The sequence below is a fragment of the Crassostrea angulata genome, chromosome 6, assembly GCF_025612915.1.
Source record: "Crassostrea angulata isolate pt1a10 chromosome 6, ASM2561291v2, whole genome shotgun sequence".
NCBI classification, from domain to species: domain Eukaryota; kingdom Metazoa; phylum Mollusca; class Bivalvia; order Ostreida; family Ostreidae; genus Magallana; species Magallana angulata.
The window spans coordinates 7,616,417-7,640,813 of NC_069116.1; the positions used below are offsets into that span (position 1 = coordinate 7,616,417).

Here is a 24,397-nt window from a genome sequence, read left to right on the forward strand (position 1 = left end):
CCATTGTCTACCTCCGCCTTGTGTCGGTTGACAATGGTTTTCTCGAGGTGTGAATTTCAACTGTTACCCTCCCAAACAGGCACTATTTATATAGTGTTACCCGTTGCCAAGTGTGTTGCTAACACTGAGGGTAATAGAAACGGATTATTAACTGCGTCTAGCCAATCAGATTTCAGTATTTAACATGAAAGTATAATAAATCGTACTTAAAACACTGCCATTGAATTACGTTGTTGATTTTTACCTGAGACCCATATCAGTACTGTAACCACTGGTAACGGTCTGATATTAAAGCTGACATGAATGCATAAATACGCAATATCTCCGACTACCGTCATATTAGTTTAAAGCTGACATAATAAAAAAAATGTTTTCAAAGCTAGGAAGAGAGCAAGTGTCGGTCTCAGGTTCTTTTCCTTTGTTCACTGTCCTTTGAGCAGGCGAGTTCCTTGAGAGACCCGCAAAATCAACAGTTTGGTGTTGGGTCGTTTTACTTTTTATTTGTTTTAGGCCATTGTAACCTTTTATGTGTCATATTTCTTAATATAGCTATGATGCTATGAGTTGTGTAAAAATAATTAATTCTGCATTTGTCTCTTATATATATAAATGTGCTTCTATCATATATCAATTTCCTTAAGGGGGATATGCGGCCATCTTGTACATTCGAGGATATGAATGTAAACATTTCTTGAACTGGCTTGTTTCTGCCCGAAACTGGCTAAAAATGCTGCCAAAAGATATGAGCAATAAATATGAAGTCCTACATGTCATTTTGTTTGAAAAGTATGCATACAAGAACAGGACAATGCCTTTTTAATGACTCAAAACAGCTGTCGAACTGCGCAGCTACAGACTTATTTTTCTGAAAAAATATGAAGGGGGTTCATTGGTATCCTCTCTACAACACACTGTTGAGAAAATTTGACAGAAATAAATGATGCAAATTGATAATGCGTAATCGTCTTAAATGAATGACCTTTAATAATATTGTTATCTTTCTTATCGGGGGGGGGGGATCCTTACGATATTAAATTAAAAAATTAAGGTCTGTATATTTGATAACTCTTCTTCTACCGGGAACTTTGATCCAGATCTTCTAGCTTAGCCTTATTAGCACAGCACTATAACAGTCTGTTACTACCCAAAGCTAGTAGGAATGTCACCCCAAACCATTCACGAATTATATGCATCTCAAGTGAAATTAAATCCAAAGTTTAATAAAAAAGCTTTTCCAAGGTAAGCCTACAGAGGTTTAATATTCCATTCAGACCGACAATAGCAGCTTTCCTGCAGCACGAATATGAGACTTTTCACAAATACTAGTATAATGAATATTTTCCTTCCTCAAAAGTGTCTCCTTTATTGAGTTCATAAACAAAGCACTGGGAAATACAAACTTTAAGATAAAATCGATTTCTTATTGCAATACATTCAGCACATTTAAAATATGTTAAGGAAAAGATACATGAAAAAATAAACATCCCAACGAAATGTTAAAAAGAGAAAATCCTTGTTTTTGATGGAGAGGATTCTTTTATAATAAAAAAGTTTATTGCGACGGAAAATGATACGACAGCAGTCAATATAAAAAGAAAGAGAGTTCACACATTTTTGAATTTGCAGACGTCGGTGGTTGCAATGTGAGGGAGGATTTTCAACATGTCTTTTATACCCTCTTCCACGGAGATGGTGGAACTAAATCCGAGTTTGCGGATTTTCTGGTAGGACACCTCATAGTCCCTTTTGTCTTTATCCTCCCCGGACTTGGATTCCGTGATCACACAGCCCTTAACGTGGCCCTGAATCAGCTGAGCCACGCGAGACTTGGTCATATTCATTGCTTCGTCCCCAACATTGAAAGCTTCCCCTTTCATTTGGTCGTAATTGTTCAATGCAAATGCAAAAGCGCGTGCAGCATCTTTCACGTGCAGAAAGGTACGTCTGAACGACCCTTCGTACAGGTCGAATTCTTTTAGGGTAAGGGCTTTGTAGGTTAGATCGTTAATCAAAAGGTCAAGTCGAAGTCGAGGGGAAAGTCCAAACACAGTGGCCAGACGAAGACCGATACCATTGGCCGCCAGGACCATTTTTTCGGCATCAGCCTTGCTGCTCCCGTAGAGCGTGAGGGGGCTGATCTGGGTCTCTTCCGTACAGACGCCGTCCACAGCGCCATAGCACGACCCCGTACTGGCATAGATCAGCTTCTGGTCGGGTGTTTTGAGTTCAGTGATGTTCTTGGTCCCAACAACGTTTGTGTCAATAGCAAGATCCGGGTCCTTGTCGCAGGCGGGATATCCGACGATGGCCGCCAGGTGAATGATGGCGTCCTTGTCGTGCATGTGTTCGGCCAGCATCTGTTTATCCCGGATGTCCCCGTGCACAATGTGAAGTCGCGGGTGCGCGGCGAAGGAAATGAGGGCAGTTGGACCCCAGAAGAAGATGTCGTATATGGTGACCTCGTACCCTTGTTCCAGGAGGATGGGAATGAGGGTGGAGCCCAGGTAGCCCGCGCCTCCGGTGATCAGCACGTGACCGCGTGATTGTGAGGATTCTGCCATTTCTGAAATAAAATTGGTTCCAGTTAGTTCTCTTTAATGCAGTGCCAGTTTTTGATGGCTTTTACATGCATAATAACTTTTAGGGGAGGGGTATGGGCTTAAGCTACATAATATTGCAGGTGCCGCGAGATTAGGTAATCGGGCAGCTTTCAGCATATGGTAAAAATAGTATCTGTACTGTATCATTTACATTTCTGATACATGAAATAATAATGCAAACCTAATCCTGAAATATAATGGGCTGTCCATAATTCAAATATTTGTGTTAACTTAACATCGTTAAGTTTTTTAATTCAATGTCATTGAATTCAATTTTAATGTATATATCGATTGATGTTTTATTAATGACAAAATACAAATAGCAATACAAATACATGTATACTGTATTATCAAGCCAAAATGTGGTTTTATCAGATATAACAAGGTTTTAGCGTCACAGCTTTTTAGTTTGTTTGAATTATTAAACAGATGCGAAATGTGCAGAAAACATGTTTTATCACCCATCATCGGAAATCAACGGACGTCTGTAAAAAGCAAGACCTACCACGGATGTCCGGAAAAGTAATTGTACAACTCGTCACGGTAACTTTGACTTCTTACTTTTTTCAGTGGAAGCAATTTGAAAGTGTGTTAGACTAACCCTCAGAAATCTTGACAAGCACAAAAAACCTAATTTCAGATATCATAAAAATCTTAATCCGGGGGGGGGGGAGGGGGGGGGGGGGGCTAGGGCTAGGGCTAGTATACCTCCGACTCCAACTTCTCAATATTTCTCGCAAGAAAAAGTTTGGGGGGGGGGGGCCCTGAACCCTCTATGATGCAATGTGCCTAATGGTAGGTCTAACTTTGCAAACAAAAAAGGAAGGGGGGCTACCCATTTACTTTATACTGAAAACTGTGCATTTCATAGTTAAGGGGTTGTCATAATGTTAGACAAATATATCGTGACGAGCCCCTGTAAAATTTCCTTCATCTCAATGGATTTAAAAGTGGAACTCTGAACTCCAACATTGCGAAATCTGGTTTGCAAATCCTTCATAAGAAATATGTACCTGTACAAATCTATGCAAACTCACAGGACAATCCGACATGTAAATAATCATAGCAATGATGGCCCGTGTCTACTAGTACTTTATGTTTACCAAAAGGAAAAAATATATAGTTATTAATAGGTACACGGTCTAGTGTTGCATGCACCCCCCCCCCCCCCCAAGAAAACAAGACCTAACCCCCTTCCCCACCCATCCACTCTCCCGAACACAAAATCTATCCTTAATTTAGACCCCTTCCCCCTGGATCAGTAACTGGAATTTGTGCAAATTCATAAATATTTTATATTTTCAATCCTTTCCACTCGGTGTCAATGAATTGTGTATGTATCTGTACCATTTGTCATACCCTTAGTCTCCCAAGCTAAATCGCAGACAGACCCAACTAAATTATTCTTCTGATCAATACAGAAACCATTGCAATATTTCCCATAAGGATATGCAATCAATACAGCTTAATACTCCGTCATCCCAAGAGCAGAGTCTAAACGTGTCTCGCATCCTAAGACTAGCTGTTATTTGCCGTGTTAAATCTCTCTCTCTCTCTCTCTCTCTCTCTCTCTCTCTCTCTCTCTCTCTCTCTCTCTCTCTCTCTCTCTCTCAGTGCCCTTTATATAATGAATAACACGTCTGTTATTTTTAATCCATAGCTCAAAATCGAGCTGAACTGAATACAATATTTATACCAAGCACAACAAAAGAATTAAAATTTCTATTGGGGGCAAACCGTTCGCGTTCACGAGATTAGTACATTGATTAAATATTCACCAGCGATTGCACAATACTGGTATCTTTAAAAACTACGTAAAATAATTTCAGTTTTCATTATTTGACTGTTTTTATCATATAAAAGCAGCCAACAGATTCTCGATCTGACCCGAAATGCCCTAAACAAAAACACACGACAACATGTCCTCTGGGTAGCCAAAACAAATACCCGTATTAAACAACAACCCAACACAATACACTGGTCTCTGCTGTCCTGGCGCGTTTAACGACATAACTTAAGGGTAGTGGACTTTAGAGAGCAGTATCATCCCTGGGTCTGCAGGTTACTTACCTGGTAGGAGGATACAAGCGGCGAGTCTGTCCGGTAACTCCGACACCTGTATGTCACTACCTGTGTAACGAATTCAAGTGAACTACGTCACTGTCACGGGTCGCTGACTCCCGAGTTATTCGTCATGTCAAGGCTCGTTGACTTCAAGAGAATACACGATTAACAATGTGCATACAAAGCGGTTTGGACTTTGTTTTTCAGCCACTCTGATTAGACTTGTTTGTTACGTTACGTAACTATAATTTATACAGATCGAAATCCATTGATTTTTTTTTTTTACAGATGACTTCTATGGCATTATCAAGACATTTAATAGTAACCATGGACGTCTATGCAGTAACAAATCTGATATACTGTTTTATTAAATATCATTAAATAAAAGTGTATAAAAAGAAAGTGTCTTTCAAATCATACAGCGAGTGCCTATAAATGGAAAATAAAGGGCTCTGTCAGCAAGTAGGAGGGGTGCAACACCAGGGTGGGGGGGGGGGAGGGGTTACATGTAGTTTTCCTTGGGTTATTCATTAACATTACGACAGAAACCGATATGATACTTTACACCATAAGCGTTGGCAGTCTGTTTGATGCAACGTACCCCCAAAACGGAAGCAAGGCACCACCCCATTTTACACCAATGGAAGGGACTGGTCACCACTCTGACCGAGTAACAAGGGGTAACCACCTCAAACAACCTCCCATGGAACCACAACATTGACAGCGCATGTAGAGGACAGACTCACAAAAAGAAATCATCATGTTCGACCTCATCAAGGAAAAGTGCTACTATACAGCCAATGTCCAGACCCCAGGTATAGAATATGCATCCACTGTTGGTTTGGGACCCACAAAGAAGAAATAGGATTTCTTTCGGTTGAGGGACGAATAAGACAGAAATCAATTTCTATTTGGTATAATAATGAATTAATTATCCGGAAATATAAGGTTTTCATTCGAATACCTGTTTTTGTCACCTGGCCCCGAGGTTATAAAACTTTCTTGAGTACGATCTCGAACTCCAAATCGTACTCCGTGCTCCAAACCGCACTCGTACTCAAGGTATCGAGGTTATAAATTAACTTTTTCATACTCATACTCGTCACTGGCGTCGGAAGCAAATTGAAAGTGGGGGGGGGGGGGGGGGGGGGACTAGACTAATCCTCAGAAGTATTGAGAAAAAAGTAATTCCCAAATTCATGAAAATCCTAATCCGTTGGGGGGGGGGGGGGGGGGGGGGGTGGTTTACCTATACTTCTAAAAGAAAAAAATTTACTTTCCCAAATTTTCTTTTCCAACATCACGAAATTCCTAATCCGGGGGGGGGGGGGGGGGGGGGCTAGTATGCTTCTGGATCCAACTTCTCAATCTTTGAAGGTAAATTTAGGAACAATAATCTTTCCTGCGATAAAAAGTGGGGGGGGGGGGGGGGGGGGGGGCTGAACCCTCTATCATACTATGTTTCTAATGGTTTCGTATAACTTTGAAAACAAGATACAAAACGGCGATTCTCTGAGTAAGCTATGAAGCTTTCTCAAAGTCGTACTCAAGACATTTAATCTAAATAAAATGCAGTGCAAACATATAATATTGTTCATATTGTAACGTTGCTGTATTATACGCTATAATTTAATCATATTTACATGTATATGAATTAAAATGGAAAGTTTTTACCATTAATGACATATCTAGAATAGGTATAATGGAGGTGAATGTAAGAGTAAGGGCGAACTGCAACCAAGATTATCAAAATAACTTTTAGATAGTTTGCTTCATTAATTAATGTACATATACATGTAAATCTACGTACAAAATACTACCGTTGAATAGCTCGACTTTTTAAGAATTCTGTTTTTAGTCAAATACTACCCATACACCCCATCATTTAAAACAAAGAAATCAATGTACATGTATCGTTATTAATCAATTTCAATCAGATGTACTTGCTGGGTCTGTTTTTTGATTACAGTGAAAATGTAGGTTAGTTCTAAACATTAATAAAGGATGGGGGATGCATAAAAGTCTAAAACTTTCTATTACTTACTTATTAATCAATTATCATTTATGTTGCATGCCACAAAACTTGGAAAGGGAAACATTTTATAGAATAAGTGTTAAATCAGTGGCGGAGTAAAGGAGGTCGCACCCAGCACCCCCCCCCCCCCCACAGCCCTAAAAAATTGTCCAAATAAAGTTAAATCATACTCCTTCTGGCAAAGAAAATGTACAACTTGCAAGTCTGATTTCAATGGTGCAATAGGAAGAAAACGCGTGTGTTCAGTGGTGTAACTAAACCCTCCCAGAAAAAAATGTATGTAATCGATTGAAAATACATGTACTACTTGTAATAAAATAGCTTCATCGCATTTTCATGTGAGAGATTTTTCTCTATATAGCTTAGCTGTGGGAATATTCATCTCTTAAATTATTTTATTTCATTAGCAAGTAACTATCTAGATAATTCATATAGTTATTTATTTTTTATCTAAAGTAACCAAATATTTATGTCAAATGCATTAAAATTAACACATGTAATTCGAATTTTAAAGATCAATAGGAAAAGGCTTGCTCAAAAATATTAAATGACGTTACTTAAGATTAAAAATGACACAGTACGTGTATATGTAAATTCTAAACACACATTTTCAAGCCTTGACTACGTGAGAAAAACTTGAACCATCAATAAAACCCCACAAAAAGGGGTACAGCAACTTTAGTACACAGTTTCCTTGAACACGTTGTTTCGGTTTAACGTGGTTCTCATAGTGGAAATTTCAAAAATATTTCAATTAGTGAATTTTCTTTTCTTAAACTCTCGTGCACATTCCCAAAAACATTGAAATGAGAAACTTTACGTGTGTCCTTGGCTTTTGGCATATGTTAATTGATGCAATTCCAACCCCAACCCCCCCCCCCCACCCCTTCAAGATATTAGATGTTTTTTCTCACAAGAATTAAGGCAAGTATAGTATGTTGCAATTAAATTGGAATACCCCTATAATTTCTTTTGTGTATACTTTCTGAGTGTGAAAATAAATGGATCCTCTCAGTATTTTTATGATTTTCCCAAGTATATGTTTCTATTTTTGAATTAAACTCTTCCTGTTTTTCCTAATACAGGAACTGTTCACTAAATATCTTAAAAGATATCCACTTTGGGGCAGTGACTTTCCAATTTTGTATTGAAGTCGTTTCTGACCTTTTCCTGACATTTCAAATATCAAAATCGTTAAAAAGCCAGGAAAACTAAAGATATATCGAACTAAATTCTATGTTGAAATACTCTCTTCATATCCGTGTAAATTCTTACTTCTTTCTTTTATATTCATATCGTTCCTTACAATATAATTATACTTAATCATCACATGCATGAATCACTATCTGAGTCTCATGAGAGAGAGAGAGAGAGAGAGAGAGAGAGAGAGAGAGAGAGAGAGAGAGAGAGAGAGAGAGAGAGATAAACACAATTAGTTGATAATTTTACCAATTACACTGGATTTATCGTCTTTGTTGCTCAAAAATTCATAACTTATAGATGCAGACACATCTCCATGCCTGCAGATGAAGAAGGTAATATGTACATGTAAATAATGTGTTACATTTTGTTGATAAATAATTAATCTTAATACATGTACAGTTTGCCTACATGCCAGGACTATTTACATGAATTACTGTTCTCTGTCTTTCTCCAGATACGTAAATTTTCATCGATCGGCTTTTAGAGCATACTCCAAATAGTACTCAGCGGAGAACGTACTCCAAAACTTTTATAAATAACCTCGGTTTTTAGAGCCGTACTCAGTGGAGCACATGTGAGTACGAGTTGGGAGTATGAGTATGGAAAAAGTTTTATAACCTCGGGGCCTGGTTCTTTAAGAACCGGTTTATTAGCAAGGCTATATAAAGAATTGCTCAGGTGTTAAATACCAGTTTAGAACGACACGTACAGCAGAAAGTTTAATTTTCAGAATTGTTTTATTAAAATAAATAAATCATGTGATCCAACTTTATGCCATAATTATGTGTTTGTACATTTGATATGTCAAATATTAAATAGCTGCAGCGTGTCGTTGCTAATTCCACACAGTGTGTTGTTATTTACTAGTATTATAGTATTCAGCTTTCATTTGGAAAGTAATGAATGGATTTAAAGGAGAACGTTTTTTAAACAAATATTTTCTACATCGTTTTCAACAAATTCTTATATCATCTTTTCGAATATGTCTATCAGTTCTCTATTTGGTATCATTGGAAAACATTAGCTGGAGAAAACATACCAAAGACTTAGGGTACCTTTCTCTTGGAGAAAACGTACCATGGAAAAAGATTAAAAAAAAAATTCTGTATTTGACCCGAAGTATGACACAATATTGTAAACTTTAGCCTTTTATTGCATATCTGAAGCAGTAGAGGCAAATTCTGGGGTGATTTTTATCCGACATTCACCATGCACCAGCAATTAATGTAATTTATCTGGTTCACATCAAGAATCTGTCCACGAGACAACACGAGAATCACCGATGACTTAAGCACAATATTATTGTTTTAGAAAAAAATCCAATTAATGTTGAAATAAACAGCAAATCTTTTAAATATATAGTTCTTCATACTCACAGTATTAGGTGAACGACACGTGTGTAGATCTTTGTGTAAAAATTCGTCATTAACAAGACTAATGACGTAATACACATTTCCGGGGAACCCCCTCTGGTTGACTTTTTTCCTTAGGCCATCATTAACAAAATCTTTGTTTCTCCTAACTCGACCCTAAATTTTGAAGTTGGGTAGGTATATGTAGGTAAATAATTTTTTTCTCCATGGCATAATTGATTAATCCTGGTGAAGTTTCCGATCTTAAAGCGAGTAGTTCACCCATGTTATTGATCAAGGCTAACAAAAAGATAGATCTACGAAAAACGAATTTTGGTAAAATAAGGGGTTTTTTTTTTTTTTTTTTTTTAAAATCTCTCTATTCAACGTGGTAAAAAACAATTCAGTCGGCAGGATTAGGCCTAGGGAAACATTGGTATTTTAATTTTGGTCTTAAATTGGCTTAATTAAAAGGTGCAGACACATGATCCGATTTTTTTTATACGATTTTCAATCGACTTGCGGTCACACGATGCGATACAGTCGGATTCTGCATCCGATTTTCTAAACCGCTGTGCTTTCAACTAAAATCTTACTGTGTGGCCACCTATGTCCAAAGTCGAAAGCAAAGTCCAAAAGTCGATTGTGTACTGCATCAAATTATAAATTATTACACTTACATACAATACGAAGAGAACTTATTTCGTCAAATTTAAACAATTTATACATATTCGAAAACGTTGGGACACAAATATCGACAGGCTATATTATAGTCTCTCTCTCTCCTTTCTCTCTCTCTCTCTCTCTCTCTCTCTCTCTCTCTCTCTCTCTCTCTCTCTCTCTCTCTCTCTCTCTCACATTTTCCTAATTTTCATTTCGATTTCTTACATACTCCCCAAACATGGGGGGGGGGGGGGATAAATCTATATGAGAATTTAAGAACAATGTTTGCTGCAAGAAAAAAATGTTGGAAGGGAGGGGGCAGTCCACCCCCCCCCCCCCCCGATGCTACGTACCTGTAGTAAACCTTATAAAAATAATCACAACTAGACTCTTGTTGCTATAGCAACAAAAAGGTCTTCCGTTCCTTATGTATTAATCTGTACAAAAAGTCCATTTCTCTTGTAAACAGAAAATGGATATAACATATACTGTAAAGGAATTCCAAAGAAATAAAAAAAAACAAAAGACAAAATGTCAATTTTTGAGTACTTTCTGTGACGACCGGAAGTTACGCCGGATCATTTAGAACATAGTGAACATATGTTCATACATTGTTTTGTCTTTTCTCGAAGTTTTGATGTTCAAGTTTTTGTAAGTTATAATATCTCTTTGAAAAAAGGTTTTTAGTCTCGGTACCGGAAACGAACAAACGGAAGTGATTTAAGAAATTAAAAGAAGATGTTTTAGTACATTTACCTACGGTAAGTTTATATTAAAACAATATTAAAACATTAAAAAATAATAAAACAATATTAAAACAAATCTAAAGTTAAAAAAAAACTTATATTCTTTGAACGCTTAAAGTGAGAACCGGAAATGACGTACGACCAAATGAAACCCGTTAAACACATGTTCAATCAAATGTTAATTATACATATAAATTTTGTCTCTTGATCTCTCGCAGTTTCTGAGATCTTGTGGGTACTTTGTTTTTTAAAAAGAAGGCTACCTCAGATATTTGAGATGTCTCACCGGAAGTAGAACTTTTTGTTGTTTATTTATAATGTGTATATGACCTTTTGTATTTCTATAGCTTAAATGTTACTTCCATGCTTATTAACCAAATATATTTCAAAAAAATCAAAATTGGGTGTACTTCCTGTGACGACCGGAAGTTACGCCGGATAAAACAAACTAATGTGAACCTATGTACATACATAGATCTATCATCCCACAATGTTCGATTGTTCAAATTGATACCGTTTTTAAGATCTCGACGAAATAAGGTTTTTTGTCTCGGGACAGGAAACGGACAAACGGAAGTGCTCAGTGTAAATTGTATTCAATATTTCTTGTATACTTGCCTTTTGTACGTAATTAATAATTAAAAATACTTAAAATATCTAAGGAAAACAGTTAAACTGATAAACAGCTCGATTTGTTTGAACTCTTCCTGTGTGGACCGGAAGTGACGGAAGACCAAATGAAACCGGTTAAACACATCTTCAATCAAATGTCTATCATTCATGAAAGTTTCATGATTTGATCATTTATAGTTTTTGAGATCTCGCGGGTACAAAATGTGTTTTAAAAAAGCTACCTGAGATAATTGAGATATCTCACCGGAAGTAGAATTTTTTTGTTGATATAACATCGCATAGGTAACTTATGTATAGAATTATAGTTTTATGTTTATTCTATGGAAAAGAAATTTAATGCGTAGAAATAATAATTTTTGAAGTGCTTCCGGTGACGACCGGAAGTTACGACGAACAAAAAAAAATAGTTTAAACACATCTACAGCAATAGGTCCATCATCCACCAAAGTTTGGGTGTTCAAAACTTTACCGTTTTTGAGATCTCGAGGTGACAAGCTTTTTCAACGCGGGACAGGAAACGCACGACCGGAAATGAATTTTGACAAAATGAAAAAAACGCCTAGAGATACATGTATTATCATTTTCTTTCATTCCAGAAAATTTCAATAATATCTATCCAGCCATCTCCGAGAAATCTTGTGGACAAAAAAAGGAAAAAAAAAATAATAATAACTAGACACTTGTTGCAAAAGCAACAAAAAGGTCTTCCGTTTTGATATACATGTATCAATTTAACTGTAAGACATTGCTTCTCTTACATGCAAAAAAAAGTTGATATGATACATGTAATTATTGTGAATGATATATCCAGACGTTACTTACATGTAAAACAACGAGAATGAAAAAGAAATCAATTTTTTAAGTACTTTCTGTGACGACCGGAAGTAACGCCGATCTAAACAAAAATGTTAACCATTTGTACAATCATAAGTCAATCCTTCCTCAAAGTTTGGTTGTTCACGACTCTGCCAAATCTAAGATCTCTTTGAAACAATATTTTTTGTCTCGGGACCGAAACGGACGAACGAAAGTGATTAATAAAAACAAAAGCTGGTATTTCTCGTACATTTGCTTAATGTACATCACTGTTAATCAGGCTAGATGAAATTCCAAGAAAGTCAGCTAAACTTGTTAAAAACAGGATTTGTTTGAACCCTTTCGGTAAGAACCGGAAGTGACAGTTGACAAAATTAAACCCTTTAAACACATCCCCAATCAAAATTCTATCAAACAATCTATGAAAGATTCGTGTCTCAATCACTTACAATGACGAAAATATTGCGGACATCAAATTTGTAAAAAGAAAAGCTACATAGAGATATTTCAGATATCTCACCGGAAGTAAAATTTATTTGCCAATTTAAAATTATATAGATGACATATGTAAGATTGTATACTGATATTTTCATTTTATGTAAATTGAATAAAACAAATTGTTGAATTGCTTCCGGTGACGACCGGAAGCTAAGCCGAACAAAACAAAATAGTGTATACACATGTACATACATAGGTCTATCATCCCACAAAGTTTGATCGTTCAAGTCGTTACCGTTTTTGAGATCTCCAGGAATCGAGGTTTTTTGTCTCGGGACAGGAAACGGACAAACGGAAGTGCTCAATGTAAATTGTAATTAAAATTTTTTTTTGTACTTGCCCTTTCTACTTAATTGTTCATCGACTTCACTACAAATATCAAAGGAAAACAGTTAAACTGATAAACAGCGCGATTTGTTTGAACTCTTCCTGTGTGAACCGGAAGTGACGGAAGACAAAACGAAACCGGTTAAACACATCTTCAATCAAATGTCTATCATCCATGAAAGTTTTGTGCTTTGATCGCTTATAGCTTCTGAGATCTCGTTTGTACAAAATGTGTTTCAAAAAAGCTACCTGAGATATTTGAGATATCTCACCGGAAGTAGAATTATTTTGTTGAGTTAACATCGCATATACAATCTATGCATAGATTTATACTTATATATTTATTTTATGGAGAAAGAATCTTATGCGAAAAAGTAGTTATTTTTGAAGTGCTTCCGGTGACGACCGGAAGTTACGACGAACAAAACAAAATAGTGTGAACACATCTACAGCTATGGGTCTATCATCCCACTAAGTTTGGATGTTCAAGTCTTTACCGTTTTTGAGATCTCGTTGATACAAGCTTTTTCAACGCAGGACAGGAAACGGACAAAGGGAAGTGCTCAATCCAAATTGTATTTAATATATCTTGTAAACTTGCCCTTTGTACTTCATTTCTCATCCAGCACACAACGAATATCAATGGAAATAAGTTAAACTGATAAACAGCTCGATTTGTTTGAACTCTTCCTGTGTGAACCGGAAGTGACGGAAGACAAAACGAAACCGGTTAAACACATCTTCAATCAAATGTCTATCATCCATGAAAATTTTGTGCTTTGATCACTTATAGTTTCTGAGATCTCGTTTGTACAAAATGTGTTTCAAAAAAGCTACCTGAGATATTTGAGATATCTCACCGGAAGTAGAATTTTTTTGTTGAGTTAACATCGCATAGATAACCTATGCATAGATTTATACTTATATATTTATTTTATCGAAAATGAATTTTATGCGAAAAAATAGTTATTTTTGAAGTGCTTCCGGTGACGACCGGAAGTTACGACGAACAAAACAAAATAGTTTAAACACATCTACAACTATAGGTCTATCATCCCTCAAAGTTTGGATGTTCAAGTCTTTATCGTTTCTGAGATCTCATTGTCCATAGCTTTTTGTCGCGGGACAGGAAACGGACGACAGGAAGTGAATTTTGAAAAAAGGAAAAAAACGCCTAGAGATATTATCATTTTCTATCAGTCCTGAAAATTTCAAGAAAATCCATCCCGCCATCTCTGAGAAATCTTGTGGACAAAAAAATGAAAAAAATAATAATAACTAGACTCTTGTTGCAAAAGCAACAAAAAGGTCTTCCGTTTTGATATACATGTATCAATTTAACTGTAAGACCCAGGAAAGTCAGTTAAACTTGTTAAAAACATGATTTGTTTGAACCCTTCCGGTAAGAATCGGAAGTGACAGTTGACAAAATTAAACCCCTTAAACACATCCCCAATCAAATTTCTATCAATCATGAAAGTTTCGTGTATTAATTGCTTACAGTGACAAAAATTTCGCGGATATCAAATTTGTAAAAAGGAAAGCTACATAGAGACATTTGAGATATCTCACCGGAAGTAAAATTTATTTGCTAATTTAACATTATATAGATGACATATGTAAGATTGTAAACTGATATTTTCATTTTATGTAAAATCAATAAAATATGAAAAAAAACAAATTTTTAAAGTGCTTCCGGTGACGACCGGAAATTACGCCGATCAAAACAAAATAGTGTATACACATGTACATACATAGGTCTATCATCCCACAAAGTTTGATTGTTCAAGTCGTCACCGTTTTTGAAATCTGTAGGAAACAAGGTTTTTTGTCTCGGGACAGGAAACGGACAAACGGAAGTGTTTAATGAAAATGACAGTTAGTATTTCTTAACCATTATACAACATGACTTTACTGGCTATCAACATATCTTATATTGTCAAACAAAAACAGTAAAACTCTTAACCAACTTGAATTGTTTGAACTCTTCCGGTGTTAACCGGAAGTGACGGTTGACAAAATGAGAGCGGTTAAACACATCTTCTATCAAATGTCTATCAGCCATGTAAGTTTTGTGTCTTGGTCACTTACAGTTTCTGAGATCTCGCCGAAATAATATTTGTTTAAAAATAGTATCTGAGATATTTGAGATATCTCGCCGGAAGTAATTGTTTTTTGTGTATTAATCATCGGATAGATGACATATGAAAGCGCTTATTCTTATATTTCAATTTTGTGTTAAAGAAATAAAATGCGTAAAAACATAATTTTTGAAGTGCTTCCGGTGACGACCGGAAGTTATGACGAACAAAACAAAATAGTTTAAACACATCTACAACTATAGGTCTATCATCCCTCAAAGTTTGGAGGTTCAAGTCTTTATTGTTTCTGAGATTTCATTGTCCATAGCTTTTTGTCGTGGGACAGGAAACGGACGACAGGAAGTGAATTTTGAAAAAACAAAAAAAAAAGCCTGGAGATATTATCAGTCTTTATCAGTTCTAAAAATTTCAAGAAAATCCATTCAGCCATCTCTGAGAAATCTGGTAAAACTTTTCAAAAACTTGATTTGTTTGAACTCTTCCTGTGTGGACCGGAAGTGACGGTCGACAAAATAAAAACGGTTAAACACATCTTCTATCAAATGTCTATCATCCCTGTAAGTTCCGTGTCTTGATCACTTTCAGTTTTTGAGATCTCGGGGTTCAAACATTTGTTTTAAAAAAGGCTACATGAGATATTTGAGATATCTCACCGGAAGTAGAATTTTTATGTTTAGTTAACATCGGAAAGATGCAATATGTAAGCATTTATACTTATATTTCAATTCTCCGAGAAATATATTAAATGCGTAAAAGCATAATTTTTAAAGAGCTTCCGGTGACGACCGGAAGTTACGACGAACAAAATAAAATAGTTTAAACACATCTACAACTATAGGTCTATCATCCCACAAAGTTTGGATGTTCAAGTCTTTATCGTTTCTGAGATCTCATTGTCCATAGCTTTTTGTCGCGGGACAGGAAACGGACGACAGGAAGTGAATTTTGAAAAAATGAAAAAAACGCCTAGAGATATTATCATTTCCTATCAGTCCTGAAAATTTCAAGAAAATCCATCCAGCCATCTCTGAGAAATCTTGTGGACAAAAAAAGGAAAAAAAAAAAGAATAATAATAATAATAATAATAATAAGAAACATTACAATCACTATAAGGTCTTCCGTTGGAAACGGAAGACCTTAATAATAACTAGACTCTTGTTGCAAAAGCAACAAAAAGGTCTTCCGTTTTGATATACATGTATCAATTTAACTGTAAGACATTGCTTCTCTCAGTAGTTCATAACCATTAGACAACAGGACTTAATTGACTATCAATTTGTCTTACTTTGTCAAACAGAAGCAGTAAATCTCTTAAACAACATGAATTGTTTGAACTCTTCCGGTGTGGACCGGAAGTGACGGTTGACAAAATAAAAACGGTTAAACACATCTTCTATCAAATGTCTATCATCCGTGCAAGTTTTGTGTCTTGGTCACTTACAGTTTATGAGACTTCGCTGTCATAATATTTGTTTTAAAAAGACTACCTGAGATATTTGAGATATCTCACCGGAAGTAATTTTTTTTGTTTATTAATCATCGGATAGATGACATATGAAAGCGTTTATACCTTTATATCATTTCAGTGTTAAACAAATAAAATGCGTAAAAACATAATTTTTGAAGTGCTTCCGGTGACGACCGGAAGTTACGACCAACAAAACAAAATAGTTTAAACACATCTACAGCTATAGGTCTATCATCCCTGAAAGTTTGGATGTTCAAGTCTTTATCGTTTCTGAGATCTCATTGTCCATAGCTTTTTATCGCGGGACAGGAAACGGACGACAGGAAGGGAATTTTGAAAAAATGAAAAAAATGCCTAGAGATATTTTCGTTCTCTATCAGTCCTATAAATTTCAAGAAAATCCATCCATGCATCTCTGAAAAATCGAGTTAAACTTTTAAAAAACTTGATTTGTTTGAACTCTTCCTGTGTGGACCGGAAGTGACGGTCAACCAAATAAAAACGGTTAAACACATCTTCTATCAAATGTCTATCATCACTGTAAGTTTCGTGTTTTGATCACTTACAGTTTCTGAGATCTCGGGGTTCAAACATTTACTTTAAAAAAGGATTCATGAGATATTTGAGATATCTCACCGGAAGTAGAATTTTTATGTTTATTAATCATCGGATAGATGACATATGTAAGCATTTATACTTATATTTCAATTCTCCGAGAAGTATATTAAATGCGTAAAAGCATAATTTTTGAAGAGCTTCCGGTGACGACCGGAAGTTACGACGAACAAAACAAAATAGTTTAAACACATCTACAACTATAGGTCTATCATCCCTCAAAGTTTGGATGTTCAAGTCTTTATCGTTTCTGAGATCTCATTGTCCATAGCTTTTTGTCGCGGGACAGGAAACGGACGACAGGAAGTGAATTTTGAAAAAATGAAAAAAACGCCTGGAGATATTATAATTTTCTGTCAGTCCTGAAAATTTCAAGAAAATCCATCCAGCCATCTCTGAGAAATCTTGCGGACAAAAAACGGACAAAAAATAATAATAATAATAATAACTAGACTCTTGTTGCAAAAGCAACAAAAAGGTCTTCCGTTTTGATATACATGTATCAATTTAACTGTAAGACATTGCTTCTCTCAGTATTTCATAACCATTAGACAACAGGACTTAATTGACTATCAATTTGTCTTACTTTGTCAAACAGAAGCAGTAAATCTCTTAAACAACATGAATTGTTTGAACTCTTCCGGTGTGGACCGGAAGTGACGGTTGACAAAATAAAAACGGTTAAACACATCTTCTATCAAATGTCTATCATCCGTGTAAGTTTTGTGTCTTGGTCACTTACAGTTTATGAGACTTCGTTGTCATAATATTTGTTTTAAAAAGACTACCAGAGATATTTGAGATATCTCACCGGAAGTAATTTTTTTTGTTTATTAATCATCGGATAGATGACATATGAAAGCGTTTATACCTTTATATCATTTCAGTGTTAAACAAATAAAATGCGTAAAAACATAATTTTTGAAGTGCTTCCGGTGACGACCGGAAGTTACGACGAACAAAACAAAATAGTTTAAACACATCTACAGCTATAGGTCTATCATCCCTCAAAGTTTGGATGTTCAAGTCTTTATCGTTTCTGAGATCTCATTGTCCATAGCTTTTTATCGCGGGACAGGAAACGGACGACAGGAAGGGAATTTTGACAAAATGAAAAAAATGCCTAGAGATATTTTCGTTCTCTATCAGTCCTATAAATTTCAAGAAAATCCATCCATGCATCTCTGAAAAATCGAGTTCAACTTTTAAAAAACCTGTTTTGTTTGAACTCTTCCTGTGTGGACCGGAAGTGACGGTCAACCAAATAAAAACGGTTAAACACATCTTCTATCAAATGTCTATCATCCCTGTAAGTTTCGTGTTTTGATCACTTACAGTTTCTGAGATCTCGGGGTTCAAACATTTACTTTAAAAAAGGCTTCATGAGATATTTGAGATATCTCACCGGAAGTAGAATTTTTATGTTTATTAATCATCGGATAGATGACATATGTAAGCATTTATACTTATATTTCAATTCTCCGAGAAATATATTAAATGCGTAAAAGCATAATTTTTGAAGAGCTTCCGGTGACGACCGGAAGTTACGACGAACAAAACAAAATAGTTTAAACACATCTACAACTATAGGTCTATCATCCCTCAAAGTTTGGATGTTCAAGTCTTTATCGTTTCTGAGATCTCATTGTCTATAGCTTTTTGTCGCGGGACAGGAAACGGACGACAGGAAGTGAATTTTGAAAAAATGAAAAAAACGCCTGGAGATATTATCATTTTCTGTCAGTCCTGAAAATTTCAAGAAAATCCATCCAGCCATCTCTGAGAAATCTTGCGGACAAAAAACGGACAAAAAAAAAAAATAATAATAATAATAATAATAATAAGAAACATTACAATCACTATAAGGTCTTCCGTTGGAAACGGAAGACCTTAATAAGAAACATTACAATCGCTATAAGGTCTTCCGTTGGAAACGGAAGACCTTAAATAAGAAACACTAGACTCTTGTTGCTATAGCAACAAAAAGGTCTTCCGTTCCTCATGTATAAATCTGTACAAAAGATCCATTTCTCTTGTAAACAGAAAATGGATATAATTTATACCGTTAAGGAATTCCCAAGAAATAAACAAAACAAAAAGACAAAATCTCATTTTTTTAGTACTTTCTGTGACGACCGGAAGTTACGCCGGATCATACAAAACATAGTAAACATATCTTCATACATTGCCTTGTCTTTCCTCAAAGTTTGGATGTTCATGTTTTTGTTAGTTATAATATCTCGTTGAGAAAAGGTTTTTGTCTCGGGCCCGGAAACGAACGAACGGAAGTGATTAAGAAATTGTAAATAAGTATTTTAGTACATTTACCTATGATACGTTTTTGTTCATCACATTGAGTAAAATGTTAAAAAAATTCTAATGTTAAAAAAAAAACAACTTTTACTGCTTAAACACTTCGAGTGAATACCGGAAGTGACGTACGACCAAATGGAACCCGTTTAACACATGTTCATTCAAATGTCCATTATCCATTCAAGTTTTGTGTATTGATCTCTCACAGTTTCTGAGATCTTGGGTGTAGTTTTTTTTTAAAAAAGAAGGCTACCTGAGATATTTTAGATGTCTCACCGGAAGTAGATCTTTTTGGGGGTTTTTTTACCATGTGTGGATGACCTCTTGTATTTTTATAACTAAAATGTTACTTCCATGCTAAATAACCAACATATTTTTAAAAAATCAGAATTTGGTGTACTTCCTGTGACGACCGGAAGTTACGCCGGATGAAACAAAATAGTGTTAACACGTGTCCATACACAGGTCTATAATCCTACAAAGTTTGGTTGTTGAAGTCGTTACCGTTTTTGAGATCTCGTCGATATAAAGTTTTTTGTCTCGGGACAGGAAACGGACAAACGGAAGTGCTTAATGAAATTTAAATTTTTTATATCTTGTTATTTTCCTATTTTACATTATTATTCATCGAAGTAGCTAAAACTATCAAATAAAAACAGTTAAACGGATAAACAGTTTGATTTGTTTGAACTCTTCCGCTGTGGACCGGAAGTGACGGAAGACAAAATGATACTGTTTAAACACATCTTCAATCAAATGTCTATGATTAGTGATAGTTTCGTGTCTTGATCACGTACAGTACCTGAGAACTTGCGGGTACAAACTATTTTTGAAAAAAGCTTCCTGAGATAATCGAGATATCTCACCGGAAGTAGATTTTTTTTGTTTATTTAACATTGTATAGATGACATATGTAAGGATCTATACTAATATCTTTATTCTATGGAAAATAAATAAAATACGTAAAAACAAAAAAGTTTGAAGAGCTTCCGGTGACGACCGGAAGTTACGCCGAACAGAACAAAAATGTTTAAACACATCTACAACTATAGGTCTATCATCCCACAAAGTTTGGATGTTCAAGTCTTTATCGTTTCTGGGATCTCGTTGGTACAAGCTTTTTCAACGCGGGACAGGAAACGGACGACCAGAAACGATTTTTGACAAAATGAAAAAAACGCCTCGAGATATTGTCATTCTCTTTCCTTCCAGAAAATTTCACATAAACCTATCCAGTCATCTCTGAGAAATCTTGTGGACAAAAACTGGGAAAAAAATAATAATAATAAACTAGACTCTTGTTGCTATAGCAACAAAAAGGTCTTCCGTTCCTCATGTATTAATCTGCACAAAAAATCCAGTTATCTTGTAAACAGAAAATGGATATATGTACATTTTGTCTTTCCTCAAAATTTGGATGTTCATGTTTTCGTTAGTTATGATATCTCGTTGAAAAAATCTAGGGTCCGGAAACGAACAAACGGAAGTGATTTAAAAAACGGAAAGTAGATATGTTAGTTCATTTACCTACGTACGTTACTGTTCATCACATTGAGTAAAATGTTTTTAAAAAAGTTAAAAGTTTTAAAAAAAGTTCTATTGCTTTTGAACATTTCAAGTATTAACCGGAAGTGACGTAGGACCCAATGAAACCCGTTAAACACATGTTCAATCAATGTCCAATATCTATATAAGTCTTGATCTATCACAGTTTCTTGTGGGTACTTTGTTTTTAAAAAAGAAGGCTACCTGAGATATTTGAGATGTCTCACCGGAAGTAGATCTTTTTTTTACCATGTGTAGATGACTTTTTGTATTTCTATTGCTAAAATGTTACTTCAATGCTAAATAACCAAAATATTTTTAAAAATATCAAAATTGGGTGTACTTCCTGTACGACCGGAAGTTACGCCGGATAAAACAAAATAGTGTTAACACATGTACATACATAGGTCTATCATCCCACAAAGTTTGGTTGTTCAAGTCGTTACTGTTTTTGAGATCTTGTTGAAATAAGGTTTTTGGTCTCTGGACAGGAAACGGGCAAACGGAAGTGTTCAATGTAAATTGTATTCAATATTTCTTGAAAACTTGCCTTTTGTACATTATTTTTCATTTATCTAACTAAAATATATAAAAGGAAAACAATAAAACTGATAAACAGCTCGAATTTTTTAACTCTTCCGGTATGGACCGGAAGTGACGGAAGACAAAATGAAACCGGTTAAACACATCTTCAATCAAATGTCTATCATCCATGAAAGTTTCGTGTCTTGATCGCTTATAGTTTCTGAGATCTCGCGGGTACAAAATGTGTTTTAAAAAAGCTACCTGAGATAATTGAGATATCTCACCGGAAGTAAAAAATTTTTGTTGATATTACATCGCAGAGATTTCCTATGTATAGATTTATTCTTATATATTTATTCTATTGACAAAAAATTTGATGCGTAAAAATAATTATTTTTGAAGTGCTCCCGATGACGACCGGAAGTTATGACGAACAAAACAAAAGTGTTTAAACACATCTACAGCTATAGGTCTATCATCCCACAAAGTTTGAATGTTTAAGTCTTTACCGTTTTTTAGATCTCGAGGTGACAAGCTTTTTGTCGCGGGACAGGAAACGGACGACCGGAAATGAATTCAGGACATTTTTAACTAAAATTCTCTAGATCTTTTTATTTTCTGTCAATCCTGAAAATTTTATAAAAACCCATCAAGACATCTCTGAGAAATTCACGAGAGAAAAAGGGGAAAAAAATAATAATAACTAGACACGATCTCGTTGCGAGCAACGAGGAGGTCTTCCGTCCGATTTTTAGAACAGGAAATGACCTTGCCTTTTATTTATCTTCATCAACGAAACATATCAGGAAATGCAGATGTGATCTTAAAGAGCGATGGATGAAGGATTATACACCTGTAGGATCCTTAATTTTAAGGACCAGTCCCATTTTATTTCATATCAAATAAGAGGTCTTTTGACTTAATAACAGGTCTAATAACCTGTAATGAAAAGAAACCGAAGAAAAAAAGAGGGTCTGCCTTTGTAAACGGAAGACCCTAATAACAATAAGAATAGAGGGTCTTCCGCTGAAGACGGAAGACCCTAATAATAAAAGACTGTTTTTGTCTAAATCTTAATTGAAGAGTGTTTTTTAACTTGTACTACAGTCCAACAACCCTTTTATGTTGATTATTTTAGTTAGAAAATTAAATAAAAAGCAGAGAAAGAAATAGAGAGAAAGAACAAATCTTGGCTCCGGCGAGATTAGAACACACAGCCTTTGCAGGTGTCTCAAAACATGGCTGACGCGAAATAATTCCCGAATTTGTGTTTGAATTTTGGGAGTTTCCGCCCGAGAGAAGAGCTGAGTTTTTGTATGAGATGAAAAACAAAGTGTAAGATGTCTGACTATTTAGGTTTGGTAACAGTGCGATGTCATTTGAAATATTGACGCGTGTTTTTGTCTGGAGGGGGGTGAAAAGACCCGAGCTTGATTTTCGTCGTAAATAAATCGAAAATAGAATTTTGAGGTGTGGATCTCGGATTCGTGTAACAACTATTAGGGGAAGTCCTAAAACAATGACTGATGCAGTTTACCCATGTATTTCAGTGTTGAGAATTTTTGTTCTTGTCGTTTACTATTATGTTTGACTGTTTTATTTCAGCAGGATTGATAGAATCTTTATAAATGTAGAAATAACGAAATCAGTAACACGTAAATTTATTCGGTAAAAATTTGATGCAGTAATTTCCACAGTTCTAACATTCATAAGTAGTTCACACGTTATCGTATATTCAGACTAAACGGAAAAAAAGAAATATACATGCAACAGAAATATTACGTGGCTGCACAGGGGCCAAGCCCATTTCAACATTAATTTCAATGAAACAATAAATAAAGAAAGAGGTCGAACTCTGACCCAGATAGAAAACTACAGCTCGCTTCAAAATCCTAAAAAATCAATTAATCTTTAAAACACTCGCAACGTGCATGTATTTTTCATAAAAGTAATGTCTGAGATACACTCCTGCCGAATTTTAAGTTGATGGGTCTTACAATAGCGGAGATATACGCATTATTCTCTCGAAGTCGCCAGTTTATTTTTACTCGGACATTTACCGGTCCAGAGCTCACGATGGGATTTTGCCTATGACAACAGCAGTATTGCAACAAGTCGAGAAACATTTGCAATAATCTTTTAAAATCTTACATCAAACGCAATTTATGGATTTACTTTTTACTTTTAAAGTTTTCAGAAATAAGATATATAAAATGCCATAACATTTACATGCTAAACACTACATATGTATGATGAGAGAGAGAGAGAGAGAGAGAGAGAGAGAGAGAGAGAGAGAGAGAGAGAGAGAGAGAGAGAGAGAGAGAGAGAGAGAGAGATTAATCAGAAATCGATTTGATCAGAGACATAAATAACATTTACGTCTCTGATTTGATAAAGAAATTTATAATTGTTTTATCTGCTTTTTCATATCTATAATATTTCTTTTTGTCTCAAGTTTTTCTTTGCCGCAATAACTGCATAATAAAAAATTCTGGTAAGTCAGCAAATAAAATAACCTACATCATTAGAAATATAGTATGATTATTTATTCCCCATTTTCCCGAATCCAAACGATACCCAAGTGTTATGTCTAAATGACCAATGTTAAGCATTCAGTTGATAATAAAAATCGTTTTTCTTAATCCCAGACAGTCAATAGATTTGTTATTAAATCATTGAACAGTGAATTTCAAAAAATAACATCCGTAAACAATATCCCGTAACTAGAAAAAAATACGTATTTACTTTTTTGACGTCAAATGTACATTAGCCTCTAGCCTCATTACTCCATGTTACCTGTAGTAGATCTTTGAGAGAGAGAGAGAGAGAGAGAGAGAGAGAGAGAGAGAGAGAGAGAGAGAGAGAGCGAGCGCGAGAGAGGAGAGAGAGAG

General features: G+C 35.3%; 1 protein-coding gene across 5 annotated transcripts in view; it reads right to left on the reverse strand.

Moving 5' to 3' along the window:
- Positions 1-1,331: 1,331 nt before the first annotated feature.
- LOC128186538 (GDP-D-glycero-alpha-D-manno-heptose dehydrogenase-like) overlaps positions 1,332-24,397 on the reverse strand; it is a 29,872-nt gene continuing 6,806 nt past the window's right edge. For 4 of the 5 annotated variants that reach the window (XM_052856351.1, XM_052856352.1, XM_052856350.1 and 1 more), the window contains one exon: positions 1,332-2,563. In XM_052856351.1, the coding sequence (XP_052712311.1) occupies positions 1,605-2,563 (959 nt within the window). In that variant the 3' untranslated portion in view covers positions 1,332-1,604. Of the gene's footprint in view, positions 2,564-4,670; positions 4,826-24,397 lie in introns of those variants that run through there. The other variant, XM_052856353.1, reaches the window with a different exon arrangement.